This window comes from Tachypleus tridentatus, chromosome 6, assembly GCF_004210375.1.
Source record: "Tachypleus tridentatus isolate NWPU-2018 chromosome 6, ASM421037v1, whole genome shotgun sequence".
NCBI classification, from domain to species: domain Eukaryota; kingdom Metazoa; phylum Arthropoda; class Merostomata; order Xiphosura; family Limulidae; genus Tachypleus; species Tachypleus tridentatus.
In genome coordinates, this window is record NC_134830.1 from 100,438,616 (window position 1) to 100,454,822 (window position 16,207).

The 16,207-nt window shown below is 32.1% G+C and overlaps 1 protein-coding gene across 10 annotated transcripts in view; it reads right to left on the reverse strand.

Moving 5' to 3' along the window:
• Positions 1–16,207, reverse strand: part of LOC143253183 (H(+)/Cl(-) exchange transporter 5-like) — a 92,401-nt gene that overhangs the window by 48,766 nt on the left and 27,428 nt on the right. For 4 of the 10 annotated variants that reach the window (XM_076506602.1, XM_076506598.1, XM_076506599.1 and 1 more), the window contains 4 exons: positions 11,521–11,724; positions 7,371–7,516; positions 1,786–1,947; positions 671–877 (listed from right to left, as the gene is read on the reverse strand). In XM_076506602.1, coding sequence (XP_076362717.1) covers positions 671–877; positions 1,786–1,947; positions 7,371–7,516; positions 11,521–11,724 — 719 coding nt within the window. Of the gene's footprint in view, positions 1–670; positions 878–1,785; positions 1,948–7,370; positions 7,517–11,520; positions 11,728–16,207 lie in introns of all 10 variants that reach the window. The other 6 variants (XM_076506600.1, XM_076506596.1, XM_076506601.1 and 3 more) reach the window with 2 other exon arrangements.

Genomic DNA, 16,207 nt, shown 5'->3' on the forward strand with positions numbered 1-16,207 from the left:
TATTACTGAAAAACAATATATATATATATCAGTTTGGTTGTGATTTTAATAAACCTGAAATGAGAAATTATCATCCCTGATGTGGGGTTTCTGTTAACACTTAATAACAAATGTAGGTAAAACCTATGAATATTTTATAATTTTATTACTGCAAGGAATACTACACAACTTAACAAATGATCAATACTAGCATTTGTGGATTTAATGTGAAATTTGTTTTTATATGGAACACTGCTGTATTAAGCAATTTCATAGTAGTCAGGCCACTGCAACATTATAATTTTTAAGATGGTCTGGGGCATGATCCCATAGAAAATTTTGAAACTTTAATGCTAGGAGATTAAATGTTGAGCCATTTTAACTACAGATATTGTATACACACAATGTAACACACTGAATTAAAACAACCAAATTTTAATACATGCCACAAAAAAGTGGTCAGGCCATGGCCTGACTGCCTTACCACTTCCCATGGCCCTGTGGAAAATAAGGAGATGGTTCCTAGGAAATAAAAAGTACATAAAATCTTTCAAAACAGCTCCACATTTTATTTTATGATTCATAATTACTAGTAATATTTTTATTCTTTTTCACTACTAGGTAAATTAAATAGCATTGCTTTATGAAATGAAAATTAAAAACTGGATAATTAAAATATTTCAATTCTAACCTCTCTCTTTTTGGCTTCATTCTTGCCATATTTAGGAAAAAGATAGGAAAAAATATTTCCTATACAGCATGCCACATGTACAAGTGGGCCTTCTTTTCCAAGACTAAGTCCTGAGGCTACAGCCAAAATCATTCCAACAGACTTGATGACCAACGTCCACTTACCCAAGTATCCACGAATGATGAATCCACTAAGAATAGTTTTTATCTATAAAAACAATGTAAGATATTAATTCATATAACATAATAAAAATACATTAAACATGCAAGAGTCCATAGCTGAATAATGCATCACACTGCTTAAACTTAGGTTGTTAGAAAAAGTATTTAAAAGAATGTTTTGTAGCACGTTTTTTTAAATACACATATTTTGTAAATAAAATACCAACATTATAACAGAAAAAAAGAAATAAATTAAAATGAAAAACACTAAAGTGTTTAAGTTTTGATAAAAACAAGAACAAAACCTAAAAATAAGGTGATGACTGTATATTTAGCCAAGTTCAACAATTACCAATTGGTATGAACATAAGTTGCCTGGCATCAAAATACTTACACTTAAATGTATTTAGAATATAGAAACAAGTTATAACTGCTTAGCTGGATATATTTAATATTAATATACCAATCTACTTAAATTATTACCAGCTTCATAGATTTACTCCAAACAAATCTCAAATAAATCAGTTGGCAGATTATATTCTCTTATATTAAAAAGTTAAAAATACATAAGGAAAAATGAAGTGTTAAACAGATATTAAAAATAAAGATTGAAACTTTAACTAATAAAACACAAAAAAGTTTAGTAAAAATTATTTTACATCCCATAAAAACAAAAATATTATTCCTAGAATAAATATTTGCTTAAAGTAAGTAAATGCAACCTTACTCCTATAAGTTTTTTATTAAACAGCATATCAAAAGTTTTGAACAATTTTTATCCACCCAATATTTTTAAAGTCTATGTGTTTACTTATTAATTTTATACTTCTTCAAATAAAAACAATACAAATGAGTCACCAATCTATGTTTCAAGTACACATTAAAAGAAATTTAATGTTCCAAGAATGTTTCAACAATATTTCAAGAAAAGGTTTGAAGCAAAAAAACATTTACCTCAGGAATACCTGAACCACAAGCATATGGAGCAAATGTTCTAACAAGCAAGACAGCTAGGCCAGCAAATATAAGGCTCCACAATACATACAAAATATAAGAAATGATAAAGGACCAGGCATCTTTCCTAAAATATCCTAACAGTTCTGGCCAAGTATACCACTAGAACAAATTAAAAAGTACTTTTTAATTGCAATACATAATAAATATTTGTCACATCTATTTGTTTATTTTATTTGCCAATTAATCTAAAAATTATTAACCATGAAAGCCAAACAAATTTAGGGTTAGATATTGTATATAAACAAAACTTAAAATTTCAAAAGGTTCAAAAACCTAATTTATCATAAAACTTTATTCCAAAGTCAGTTGTCTTTCTTCTTAAAAAATGTTTCTAAAATAATTAACTGAAGTTATTATTAAATTAATATTAAATAATTTTCAAAGAGTTTTACCAACATGACATCTTTATACATGTATAAAGATGTTTTAACATTTTTTTGAAAATAAATCAACAAGTCTGTCATTTTCAACATGTCTTCAGTAACAAGTTTCCAAAGCATATTGAATACATTCCTGCAATGAGTATTAAGTATTTATATCTGTATGAATGTTTCTATAGATCCATAACAGATCTTTGAAGTTTTCAACAAAAATTTTAAACCAAAGATATACAGTACTTAATTACAGGATACAATGCTGTATACAAAAAAAAAAAATATGCAATACACAGTTAAACATTTTCCAAAATATTTTATTAAACACAATTTTTTATTTTCTACAATTTCACTTAATGCTTCAACTTTACCTGGTACTTAATTTGCATTTGTGCAATGGGCATGAAAGCATAATGAATAAATATTAGTACTTTTATGAAAAATGACTTATTTCTCAATAGTTTCAAAATATCTAAAGTTTAGTGTTGTCACAAATAAATGTAGCTTTACTTGAAAATATATTTCTGATAGATACTCACCACTGTAGAAAAAATAACTTTGCTCCTTGTATATCTGCCTACAAGATTCACATGCCACTTAGTCTTGAGCTAACTCTCACCTAAAAACTCTTATGTTTATTGTAAACTGCACTGGTGCATGATGACAAACCTCCAGTAATAGTCCACCATCAATAGAAAGGCAACACAACTTCTTTCTGCAGTAACTCCCTTTAGGTATTTATATTTAATGTAGTTTCATCCTTTGACAAGGAGAGAAGCAAATGGTAAGGTGTGTAGAGATGAGCTTCTCTTGGGAACACAGGCAGTGTATCCACTGCCCTTCTTATTACCAGTGCACTATACTGAGGAACTGTGTCAAGTTCTATCACCCCAGAAGCTAGGAGTTGGTAAATGGCAAGGATCTCCTATACTCCACTGGGAGAGGGAGGGGGAGGGGTTGTAGTGGGAAGACCTGGAGAAGCACCTGGATCCTCTATCATATGACTGCCAAAAAGGTCTTTCAGTGAAGACAGTGCAGTCAGTGTCTGTGAAACCATATTTTCAAAAGTCAGTCAAAAAAAGTGGGTAGACATTTCCCTTTATTTTGGCTTTTACTGTGATAGTCCCTGGAATGGCATGGGCTGTATTAGACAACTGAGTAGTGTAAATATCATAAGGATACTTATACTGATCTTTCAGAACACCCAATCTTAAAGGTGAGCATTGGTTGAGTCAGGGCAGAAGGTTTATGTGCTTTCCATTATGCCTAGCCCAATGAGGATAATTAGTGACAGTTTTCTTCATTGTGAAATCAATACCATATTAGTATATACACCCTTATGCAAATTAATTGAAACAAGATGGAAAATTATGATTTTTTCAATCTTTTGCATTTTATTTCTGAGAATCCAAAAATTACTCACAAATTAATACATGATATGACTGCCTTTATTTTTCAGAAGATCATTAATCTTCTTTGGCATCGAGTCCACAAGTTGACTGCAATCTTTACTAATTTTTGGGTTGCAGTACCACACCTCAATTATGGCCTTAATTAGCTTATCTTTCGTAGTAGTCTTTTCTCCAAAGTCTTTCTTTACAAATCGCCCAAAGATTTTCAATAGGATTTAAGTCCGGAGAGTTTCCAGGCCAGTCCAGCACCTTTATTTGCGTTGTAGTCATAAAATTCTTCACAAGTTTCGATGTGTGGCACGGAGCCAGATCTTGCTGAAAAATGCCAGATCCATCTGGAAATCTCTTTCTCAATTCTGGAATGACTCTTCTCTGCAAAACTTTGATGTATTGCGGTCCTTGCATCATACTTTCTACAATAAGCCTCAGATGCCATAGTAGCTAAAAAAGTCCCAAAACATCTTCTTCAAGGGATGTTTTATGAATTGATTGATGTAAGATTCTCAAAGTTTCTCACCTGGAGTTCTGCAAACATGCACTCTTCTTTGACCCTGTATGAAAAAACAAGTCTCGTCACTGAATAACACCTTCCTCCATTGTTCTTGCATCTAGTTCTTGTATTTCAGACCCCAATGATACTGTTTTTTCTTCATTGAGTTGGTAAGAAGTTGTTTTTTGACTGGTCTCCTTGCCCTTCTAACGCAATTTCAAACGACGTAATATTCCTCCAAATTTCGTCATATATCCTAAAAATAGATCAACCGTACTGCAAAACACAGCTAATGACAACGTCTGTGTGAAAAAAATGACTATTAAAGGAAATCAGCTAGTCCAGCGAGCCTACACTAACCGCCATGCTGAAAATATTGTAAAATGACCATTTATTTCAATTGATTTGCACAAGGGTGTACATACTCATTTACCTCTCGTAAAGTGCAACCTTTCACTTCTTTTCAGATGTTCTCTCTGTATTGAGTACAAAGCTTTCATCAAATTTTTGTTCCTAAGGTGTTCTTTGAAGAAAAAAATTAAGTTTGTTCACCAAATTTCAATTTGCCAAAAGTTGACAACAAAACAGCTTCAATGACTAAACTAGACATATTTATAACTGAAAGTGAGACCATTAATGAACTATAATGATCTGCAATCAATATAATAGCCTAAGAGTCATTGTGTCATATAGAAAACCAAATAAATTCATGATATCCAATTTAAGTCAAGATCAAACTTGTTAAAGATCTTACTGATCAGGATTTGCTCATAACTAATAATCAATTTTGTACTTTAACCTAACACATTGACTTCATTGCTCAGTTACAATACAGTTTAGAAATATCATATTAACCCTTTTGCTACAGGCTCAGTAAAATATAAAGGAGTTCATCTACAGATTTGTACACATTGACAAATACTTATAGTATTTGCACTATAACTTTTGATACAGTAAGTGTATCTTAACAAAATTTGAGAAACATTTAGTAAAGATTACAAGTTTTAATGAAATATTTTTACTAAAGATTTGTTTGTGAAAATAGAGTCTGTTTTGCTACTAGTCTAAGTGCAAAGTGATTTCATGTTAAGATTAAAACACTATTCTTCATTTAAAAAATCTCAAATATTATTTGTGTAATCTCTAAAACCTCCTATATACATTTCAATTTTTTATTTTCAGTAAGACTTTATATTTTGTTATTTTTTGTACTCCATGTAAGGTCTGTCACTTGACCAACCTCCAAAACATCATAAAAATTAATAAATAAATATAAATTACACTTCTTTCATGCTAGAATGACTACATATTATAACACAAAAATACAAATGTTTAGTCTCATAATGCTATATAATTACATATATGTTTATTATTTTTTATACTGGCTTCCAATCATGAATAGGTAACACTACACAACTTGCAATGATGAGGTGCCCATGCACTCAGGTCACATATACAGTAATATGAAACTGACCTTTATTCTTCCCTGTCTTGACTGTGTTTTAGGGGACTAGTATTTTGTAATATGCAGTCACATTTCTATTATTATACATTATGTATATAGACTGTTACTATTAAGAAATAAATTATTACACTTATTTTTCTTAAAATATAGAACAATAAATCAAGAAATAAAGCAAACAATTATCTCTTCTCACTACAACAATTGTACTCGATTGCTGCTGGGCACTGTTACTAAGCCTTACTAATTTTTCATGTAGAGAATATGAAATAAGTTTTTTTTTTAATTTTTTTATATATACAGTTAAATAACCAAAAAATTAATAAATAACTACACTGATATCACAGAATTCCACTATTATTTATTAAGTTTAGCAGCTAACATGTATTTAGCATTACAAAATATGAAACTTCGAGCAGACTAAAAACAAAACCCACCTACTTCAAATCTTGGATTGAAAGAATGTAGTAGCTTTTTCTCAGATTAAAATGGTAGGGAAAAGCACTTTGGAGACATTCTTAAGCTGTTCATTGGTTAACCATATCATATATGGAAGCAACTGTATATATGGGACTATTTTCAAAAATGATAAGGGGTGAACAGGGCCACTGTGTTTAATTCAGTATATAAGACATATCTCAGCAAAATAAAAAGATATGAGGTTCTTGTTTCATATTCTAGCTTGATAATATTAATAATTTGAACTCCTAATTTGTAAGAAACGATAGACTTAGTTCTTTAACATCACAAACATCTAATTTAAACAGTGCTGTGTTCAACATACCAAGTGTCTCACTAAAATCTATATTTAGATATGTTATTTTACTATTTACTTAAAATAACAAATTAATTCATATATAATATTAAAGTCTGAATTATAATTCACAACTTGATTCCAAACTTACTGACATAAATTCGTAAAATAGTAGTTAAATAGACTTTTGAATGCAATTCAATAAACATGACATGGCCTTTGACCTGTGACCTGACACAAAAGGGTTAATATGTATTTAAAATTGTAAGCATGGACCAATTGAACTTAAAGTACTGAAGTTGTAGTAGCCAAAAGGATCACAAAGTTATATGTTCTGTGTAAACAAACAGCTGATTGCATGAACAGCAAGTATCAGTACAAACTTGACGACCCTGCAAAAACCATTTTATGGCACCTGTCAAACATGAGGATCTGATTAATGAAATATGTTCAAATTTAAAACACTTTGTGATTATATAATGCTTTCTTGTATCACAACATAATTTTCCAACTAGTGATTAAAATTTAATGAACTGTTTTTAAAGCTGTAAATTTTAATTTTGTTAAAGATGTTAACATTGTATTATAAAAATATTAACAACATTTATGAACAATAAATATTTCTAAGCTATGCAATGCTGTTTAGCATTTCTACTAACTAAAATAAACTGAAGCAATGACATTGATGTTCTTGTGATTTACCAATACCTTGCTGCTGCTAAACTTATAATGTACTATTTGTTATATGTTAAACATTCCAAACACACTATTTTTCACAAACATTAATATCCTTTGAGTAAATAATACACACCATTAAAAAGTATTTAATAACATACTACAGTTGACCCCTTACAGCAGATAGCAACCTTCAATATTTTGATACCAGTTGGTCAAACTCATTAATTTATGAAAAACATGGGAAGCCTGCTATAATTCCTGAGATTTGAATAAATTTTCTATTTGTAAGGAGAATGGTTTGTACTTTCTCAGACAAAAACTTAACATACATTATATTAGCAGAGAAACTAACCTGAGCACAGTAGTAATCCTCATATAATGTATCATTAGAAGACCAACAACACTGTTCTCGATTTAGCCAAAAAGCTTGTGGACAAACTCCATCTTTTAAGTCTTTCATCCATTGTGTTCCTATGTCAATAACACCAGCAACTGCACCTGTACATAAGAAATAAAATGAACAAAGCAAAATGACTCTGGCTTCTATCATATGCCAAAAAGAAATTTAAGGATAAAAAATATTACAATGAAGATTCCCCACATTGTTTTAGTACTTTAGACAGTTGCATTTACATGAAACACTGCAATTTTTCAATAATTTTTTGTATAAACATGTTAACCGTTAAACTACCCTTATAATCGACTAATGATTTACCACAAACTATTAATATTGTCAATTGATAATATACATTTTCCCCATCATTTCCTGAAAAACATTATTCACTCTTGGTAAGGTGTGTGAATTCATTTGTATGCCCCAAGCAACTTCAGTTCCAAGCTAATAATCATGGGAAAATCACATCCTCCTCCTTTTCACACTGGTCTGAAGCATGAACTCACTCTCTCACTAACACAAACCAAAATTACCAATGTTACATGATAACAGGGTTGAAGAAAACTCCAAATAATTCTCATCCAGAATTCCTTGCTCTGGAATAGGGAGAAGAGAATGACATACATTTAACAAATGTGGAGTTCTTGAGAGAGAGATAGTGGGGATAGTACAGCTGATGTGGATTCAGAGTCCTCTGATGTTGCCCTGGGCAGTCCAAAGAAACATGACCTGGCTGCTCCTTAGCCATAACAACATTGTCTTGTGAGAGGGTATTGATTTTGTGCAACATGACTGTGTTCAATAACCCTGTTTGCATACAGAAAATGTACAAATAACTGAATATGATTCTGTGATGAATTTCTTCCAACTATTCTTTGACAGAACACTCACAAACCATATCATAAGTGAAATGAGCAAATAGTATCATTTTTGTAAAGGTAACAAAGAACTAGAGAAAAAAGACAGTATGGATACAATAAAATGGCATGATAAGAGAGATCTGCCTGTGTTCACAACAGTAGGATATAAAGTTTACTTCAGTACTAAGGAGAAAATTATGAAGCCAGATGTAGCAAATGATTACACACAGAACATGTTGCTGTTGGTCAAGTTAGACATAATGACAGGATCAGTGGAATGTGTACTTAAGTGCATTAAATAGTACAAGAAATTATTCTTATTATGGTGGATGTTTCCAGGCTCATCACCTACATCTTTTACTCAGTGAAAATATGAAAAAAAATATCTGTGTGAATTTTGTCACAAAAATGGTGTACCAATTCCTGGAATGATATGGGGTGCTTATGGCAACTGAGCACATTCATACTATAGGCTTAACAGACAGACTCTATGGTATCAATGTGCTCAGTTGCCACTATGCAGTACAGTTGCCAACTATTGCATTAAAGAAAAGTGCACAACATCCATATCAAGTCATCTGTATGTACACTCTCCTGCATGAATGGAAGGGAAAGCTCATTACATATGTATGCAAATAATGTGAAATGTCAGTGTGTGTTGGAGAATATTTTATAGATTACCATACCTGATAAAAATACTGAAAACATTGAAAATTGAAATGAGGAAAGTGTAAATAATGGGTGATGAAATGAAAATGGGATTTGTGAAATTAATTGTTCATATATAGCAAAAATGGAGTATAGTGTAATTTATAGTATTCTACTGTATCCTAAAACAATATAAAAGTGTAAACAAACAAAAAACTCCTTACTATGATACAAAACCACCACAGTCTGGACATGCAAGACAGTTCTATGAGTCCCTCAGTCAGGCTGTGGAAGTGAATTTACAAGCATACCAACATGACTACAATGTAGAAAGCCCATTTATTTTTTTCTATTATTTCTAATATTTATTTATATTTCTGTAAAGTAAATTAAAAATTTAACAATTTTTTTTTTGCACACACTCTGGTGGTTACAAATCATTTTCATATGCTGAAAACATTTCCAGCACATACTTATCTCCTCTCATTTGTATAGCTATTCTCATTCAGTACTGTCCTCTGTGTGGCAAAAAAAGTTTTTCACCTGCTTCAAACCACGAACTACCAAGGTACCACATGATCAGTGTGGTTCAACTGGATTTCACATTAAAATCATCATACAACAATCTTAAAGCAACAGAAGTGTGGCACACCTTCCTAACAAATTTTACTTCCTCTATTCTATTCTATTAAACAAACTATCACTTTAAGATTAAGTAGAAAAGAAAAGTGCTGGTTTTCAGTTGAAAGGAAGGGTGGAGAGATAAGTACCTATCAAATATATATATATACACATATATTTTTAGTATAGGAAAATAATAAAATAATGAATTGTTACAGGATCATGTCTAAGACCACACTGCTTCTGTACCAGGTATACTATGCACCTGGTGTTAAAATGGGTGTTGCATACATGGGCAGAAAATGGGAGTAGCACAGGCAAAAGGGAGAAAAAAAAAACAATGGATTGAACCCAAAACACAGTATAATGGAATCTCAGAGAAAGACTGTAGAAGAACTATCTACAGACAAGAATGTGGGGAAGTTAAAATGGTCGTGCTTCAAGATGTAGAGTGGCTAGGGAATGATGGAACATACATGGCTAGTAAACTCCAGTCCATAATCAAGTGGCATTGAGATTACTGCACCTGACCCATAGTAGGAAGACTCCCACCATTTTTACCTCAAACTAAGTAAAATGGATACAGGTCAAACTGACTAATAAACAGAGCATATGTGCAAATCCACAACCATTCATACAAATGATTATATGAAGGGATGTGCCAATGTGGCAGTTAACATCAAACCAAATCCAATATGGTTGGAGCCCCTTAGCACAACAGGCAAAAACACCTGAGGAGGAGCACAAGAAGCAGAACCTTCACTCCAAACAACATCACCACACAGAAGTTGGAAAGCATTTTTGAAAAACATCAACCTACAGGACCCACTACATGGGGGTGGTGAATATGAGGCAAAAGCAAAAAAATTGGAGTGAATATAAGGAATCACAACTGACACCTGTGTGAGGATTTATGTAGATTGGTCCAGTTCTAATTCAAAACAACTCACTGGGAACACACATCCAGGTGATGGTACAATGAGGAGACCCAATCAAAGGGGTAAACTGAAATGTGACAGATCCACTCCAAAGCAACATCATCTTCTGGACAGAACCACACAAAAGTTAGAACACAATATCAACCTTTTGGTCCACCATGCAGAAGTGGACCACTTTTGTAAAATATAAACAACCTCACCCTCCATATAGGACTGCACAGAAGTTTGTTGTATCTTCATCCTCCAAGGACCACTGCATGAAAGTAGAGCTTATATATTTGGAAATATGTGCAATATCATCTCCTGGATAGAATTGCATGGAAGCTGTGCACAAAAATCAACCTCTGGAACCTACTGCAAGAAGATAAAGAACATAATTGGAGGATAGCATATTATCTATACCAGCAGAACACCATGCCCTCCTTTATACTAGATGAAATGACAACATTCAGGAGGATATCTCCATGATCCACCATCTCAGTGACACAGAACTGGAAGGTGTAAATGACTCTACTAGAAAAATAAGGGGAAATAAAATGCAGTGAAAAGCCCCAACGAACGCCAACAATGATAGTGCTACAGGTGACCACAAAATTACTCTACTGAAAAGCAGACTGATCCAATTTATTCCTTTAAAGGGGTAGCAGGGATGAGCAGCTATCATCTTCTGCTTCACCCACACAAGTGCATAGGTTAATATGGTCTGGAAGCAAATATATTGCAAGGAAAAACATCCTACAACTTTCTGGAACATGCAATCTCAACAGTGTGCATTATTGCTCATGAGCATATAGCTTTTTATTATTTCATCTTGGCTGTTAAGTGCAAATTAAAGATACAGAAGGCATACCTAGACAGGCAATGCTTTCCACTTAGTGGAATCCAAAACTTAAATGGGACATATCCCAGGAGAAAAGAATATATATATAAGTATAAACATTTAGATATTTTGGTTTTGTTAATACTAAAACATTAAAAATCACAATTCAAGTATGAAATAAGAGGTACACAGCATTCATTTCATATATCTTAACAACTCACCTGCTGCTACACCAACAAGTAAAACACATAACCACCCAGACCATGCATCATGCGTTCCTCTGATTAAGTCACATATTGATTCTGTTCTTTTCTTGACAATGTATCGATGCCTCATTCTATCACGAGCTATGTCCCGCTGCCAGTCAATAGTGTGAAAATCATCATACTGACCAATTCCAGGAGGAAGATCATCCATTTCTGACCCTGCTACGAGCAATGTATGGCATCAGGCTAATTATTAACTGATATAGCACTGGTGACAGAAATTAATGATAATGCATATTTCAGTATACTTTAAATTCAAAATATATGTATATATACAGCTTGCTTCCTTATGAAATAAAAGACTGATTTACACTATCGTTTTCTTACATTTTAATATTATTTTCTTTCTATCTGTAATATAATTAAAGAAAAGCTTTAGCTATTATTTTCCTACATTCAAACAAACAATAGCAATTGATATGATCACATTATAATATAGTTATTGTGTATGTCATATTAAAATGATATTTGAACTTCATCACATTGTTACAGAGCATGTCATCCACATCCATGTCATGCACTATTTGATAACTGCACATCTTGACAGTAGCCTTACACTGTAATTTCTAGTATAAAATGCTCTCGTGCAAATGTAATGTGTAAAAAGCACATCAAACATCCCTGCATGCTTTCAATAATCCATCCAGTGTAAGAAGAAATTTTTTCACTCCAATTTCAACAGTCAAACTATAAGGTTATCCAAAGGCACTACAACAAGCAATATGATTACTATGTCTTTGTATGAAATATGTCACTGGAAGCCTTATCTTGATGAATCCATATCCTGTTTGGACTTACTTCCATTTCCTCATATCTGTGTGGTACAAAGAGCATTACTCTGTTAGTAAGCAAAGTTCATTCTGACCTTTGTATACACTCTCTTAATTCTTAATTTACATTATTTCCTTCAATAAAGCTTGGAAACATCTAAAGTACTACTTTGATAAATGTTTTTCACCTCCTACTCAGCAGAAAAATGGCACTAGACTTTTAATAGTTTTCAAAGTACACATATAATTCATCAAGAGTTACCAGATACTGCCATTTCTTTCACATGACTAGGCACTGTTAATACATTGTCTTCTTTTTCTTGATATGTCATTGAAAAAAACATACACAATTTCTGCAACTTTTCAGATGGAAATTCTTCTTTAGTCTACTGCCACCTAGAGCATAATCACAGCTTTTGCCATTAATCTTTGTGTTCATGGATTCTCATCTGTTACAAGATAAAGCATTTTGCTTACCACAGCTCAGCTGCGACTTGTTGCAAATCTTTTTCTGGATAGTTCAGTTACTCCAAGTTGACTCAGAGTCTTTTGTTTTCCAATGCTATTAAGTATGCTGGATATGCCTGTAACGTAAATCCCAAATCCTTGATATGAACACATCATCTTTAAGAACTGAGTGTGTAAATACTTTGTATTCAAAAAGGCTGTTTACTGTTCCTAAAAATATCATATGTTTAGTGGTATCACACTACCAAACAAAATACCACAACTTTACATCAGCTGTGGTTTTCACATGACTTGCTGATTTGCATATTCAAAATCATTTTAATATAATATTCTAAATACTCAGTATATTCAGCATAAAAAAAATAAGCAAAACAAAGCATCTTTAGATCAGCAGAAATAATAAAAATTGTAAAATGCTTCATATGTACTGGTTGACAACATATATAATATAGAATTGTTTTGGAATAATGTTAAAAACACTGCATTTTTTTAAACAAAACTTTCATGCAAAATATTGAAAAATCTGTAACTACAACAATGGATTAAAAATAAAAAAGATATTATGAGAATGAACTCTTGTGTAAATTTATAGTATATGGATGCGACATCATACATGTGTTTGTAATATGCAGGACAATATTTTGAAATACTGTAATATATGTAGTTTTGTTACATTACTTGATAAAGTTCATTACATCTATACACTTGACCCTGAAAATACGCATGATCTATAATTCTACAGATTAAGTGTTAGTGCTGGTTCTTTTTTTGAAATGTAACAGTAACATTAAAGAAATTTTTATCTGGTGGGAGGGGGTTAACTTAAAAAGGGATAAAGGGGTATATTTTAATGAGAAATCAAGTGACATTAGTTGGAAAATACAAAAGAAATACTTTTCTTAGGATACAACACTATATTCTTTAAAAGAAAAAGGAAGCTCAAATTATTTCAGACACTTCCCAGTATTGCAGCTTCATAACACTGTTTCAAACTACCATTAAACCTACCCCCTAGATCTCATTTGATAGATGGTTTTTTTAGTTCATGTAATCAGTATAAATACACCATTCAACCAGAAATATAGTAACATTTTTCAAGCCAGGGGTAGTAATAACATAGGAAAAAATTTTAAATCTTATAAGATTAAATCCTGATACTTCGAATAATGTGGGTGCCACTCTATATATATGTATGTCTGAAGACTCACACTTCTAAAAATTTTGTTTTGATACTTATAGTTGGCACAGCACAGGTAGCTCATTGTGTAGCTTTCTTCTTAACAACAAACAAATGGAAGGTAGAAAACTCTAAAGAGGAGATCTGCCTCTTCCCATACCATTGAAATGTGGCAATTTGAAAGTGCAGATGGTGCATGAAATTTCTCCTTTCTGGAAGAAGTATATTAAAAGACTGCTATTCTGTGATTATTAAAAGACACAAGCTTGAAACTACCATTGTGAAAAAGGAAATACATGTTGAGTTGAACCATAGGATTAAGGCATGTTTAAGAGTAACTGTGGAAGGGGAAAAAATTCTAATCCATGACCAACTACGAACATACACTAGAGAGAATGAAGAGAATTAAACAACTTGTTACCAGAAGTAAGCTGAGAACACATCAATCTACTACAGCCAAAATGTTGGAATTTTCCTTGAAACTATAAAAAAATAGTTCACAAGGAATTTAATCAATAAAAGCAATGTAAGAGGCAGGTTCACAAATTTCTTCCAAAGTAAACAGATGAATAATAAACAAACTGTTGAAAGCTGTAAAATCATTTTAGAACTGGAAGTATATCATAATAATAGACAAAGTGTATATCTACTTAAGAGAATGTGGCAGTGTCTTGGCAAGCTGCCAGACTGCTTTCAAAATGATGCATAACATGTTGCAAAAGGAGACTTGTGGTAGTTGCAAGTTACATATATATCATACGTTAAACATATGTAGAATTGAGAAAAATGCCAAGATAATTTGTTAGCAATATCAAGTTAACATGCTGACATCACTGTTCTAGATAGCTTCCGAAACGAGACTTTAGACTTGTTGAGACATGATTAATGTTTCCCTAAACATTTCATACTCATTTGAAACCCTTAATATGAGATCCTTACCGGGCAACGGATTACAGGGAAATATCCAAATCATCCTTTCCTCTCAGTGGGCTTTTGGGCAACATTTATCTCAGTGTATTTATAAAGAGCCCCTTAGAGTGAAAATTGTGATGCAGAGCAACAGACAATATCCAGAGCCATCACACAAAATACCACCACTATGGAAGACAAATGTAAAATCTATTTTCATGTAAACTAAATGATAAAATGTGCTTAATACCACAATGCTTAAATCGAGCTGATCATTCATGTATGGTGGAAAAATGTATTGCATCACCCAATTTTTCTACACATTTCTTTGGAATCATCATCTATTTTGAAGTCCTGATGCACATATATGCAAATGTGCTTCATAAATAATGCAGTGCTGTCTGATTATTACATCCTTAACTTTATTGGCTAAGTACTCCATCACCTCAAAAGCTTACCTGCTACAATGTATGCATGATGTTACCATGGCCAATGGTTGCAAGTTAACTCCACTGAAAAAAAAGCAGTTGTTTTTTTGAGCAAAGAGAGACTTTCAAAGAGAATTAAACTTAAGGAGTCTTCTATGAGCTGCTGAATACAGACATAGTAAAAGTGAATGTATCGAGTGGCAAAAAGAAATGGTAGAAAGAAAGTTTCCACAGTTGATGATAATGTTCTAAAATGCAAGACCATGCAGTATCATCAACTCTCCACCATATGTCTCAAAAAAATGTGGCAGGAAACTTTTGGGGTCACTGCCTCCCTGCACATCTGTTCATAAGGAAAATGCTTAACTGGGCCAAAGAACATGCTCACTAAACTGAAGCAATGTGGCACAGAGTGATTTTCTCAGATTAATCAAAGTTCAATTATTTGACTCAATAGCCTAAACTATAACATGCATTGTAGTAATTTGTCCAATTTACTAAGCTTTTCTAAGGTTACACTGATTGAGTTGTTTAACAAATTTTCATTGATCATAAAATGTAGTTATCAAAACCTGGAAAAAAATAATATGTACTTATATTTTTTAAATAAAATTAATTCTAGGACAGTAATTGAAGCCAACAACTAGTGTCTTCCCTAAGTAGAAGATGGTTATTATTTCTGTATTGTTGCTTTTATTAACATATTAGTTAGACTGTTTGATATATCCATCTTTATTATTTTCCAATTTCACTTTTTATTACTATACTTTTATTATGGAAATTGTTTGTATTTTTAGCTAAATATAAGTATTTTGGACTAACTTATAACAGTAAAACATTCATACAGCTGTATCCAAAGTTATTATATAAAATGTGACTTTGTTGTTAAA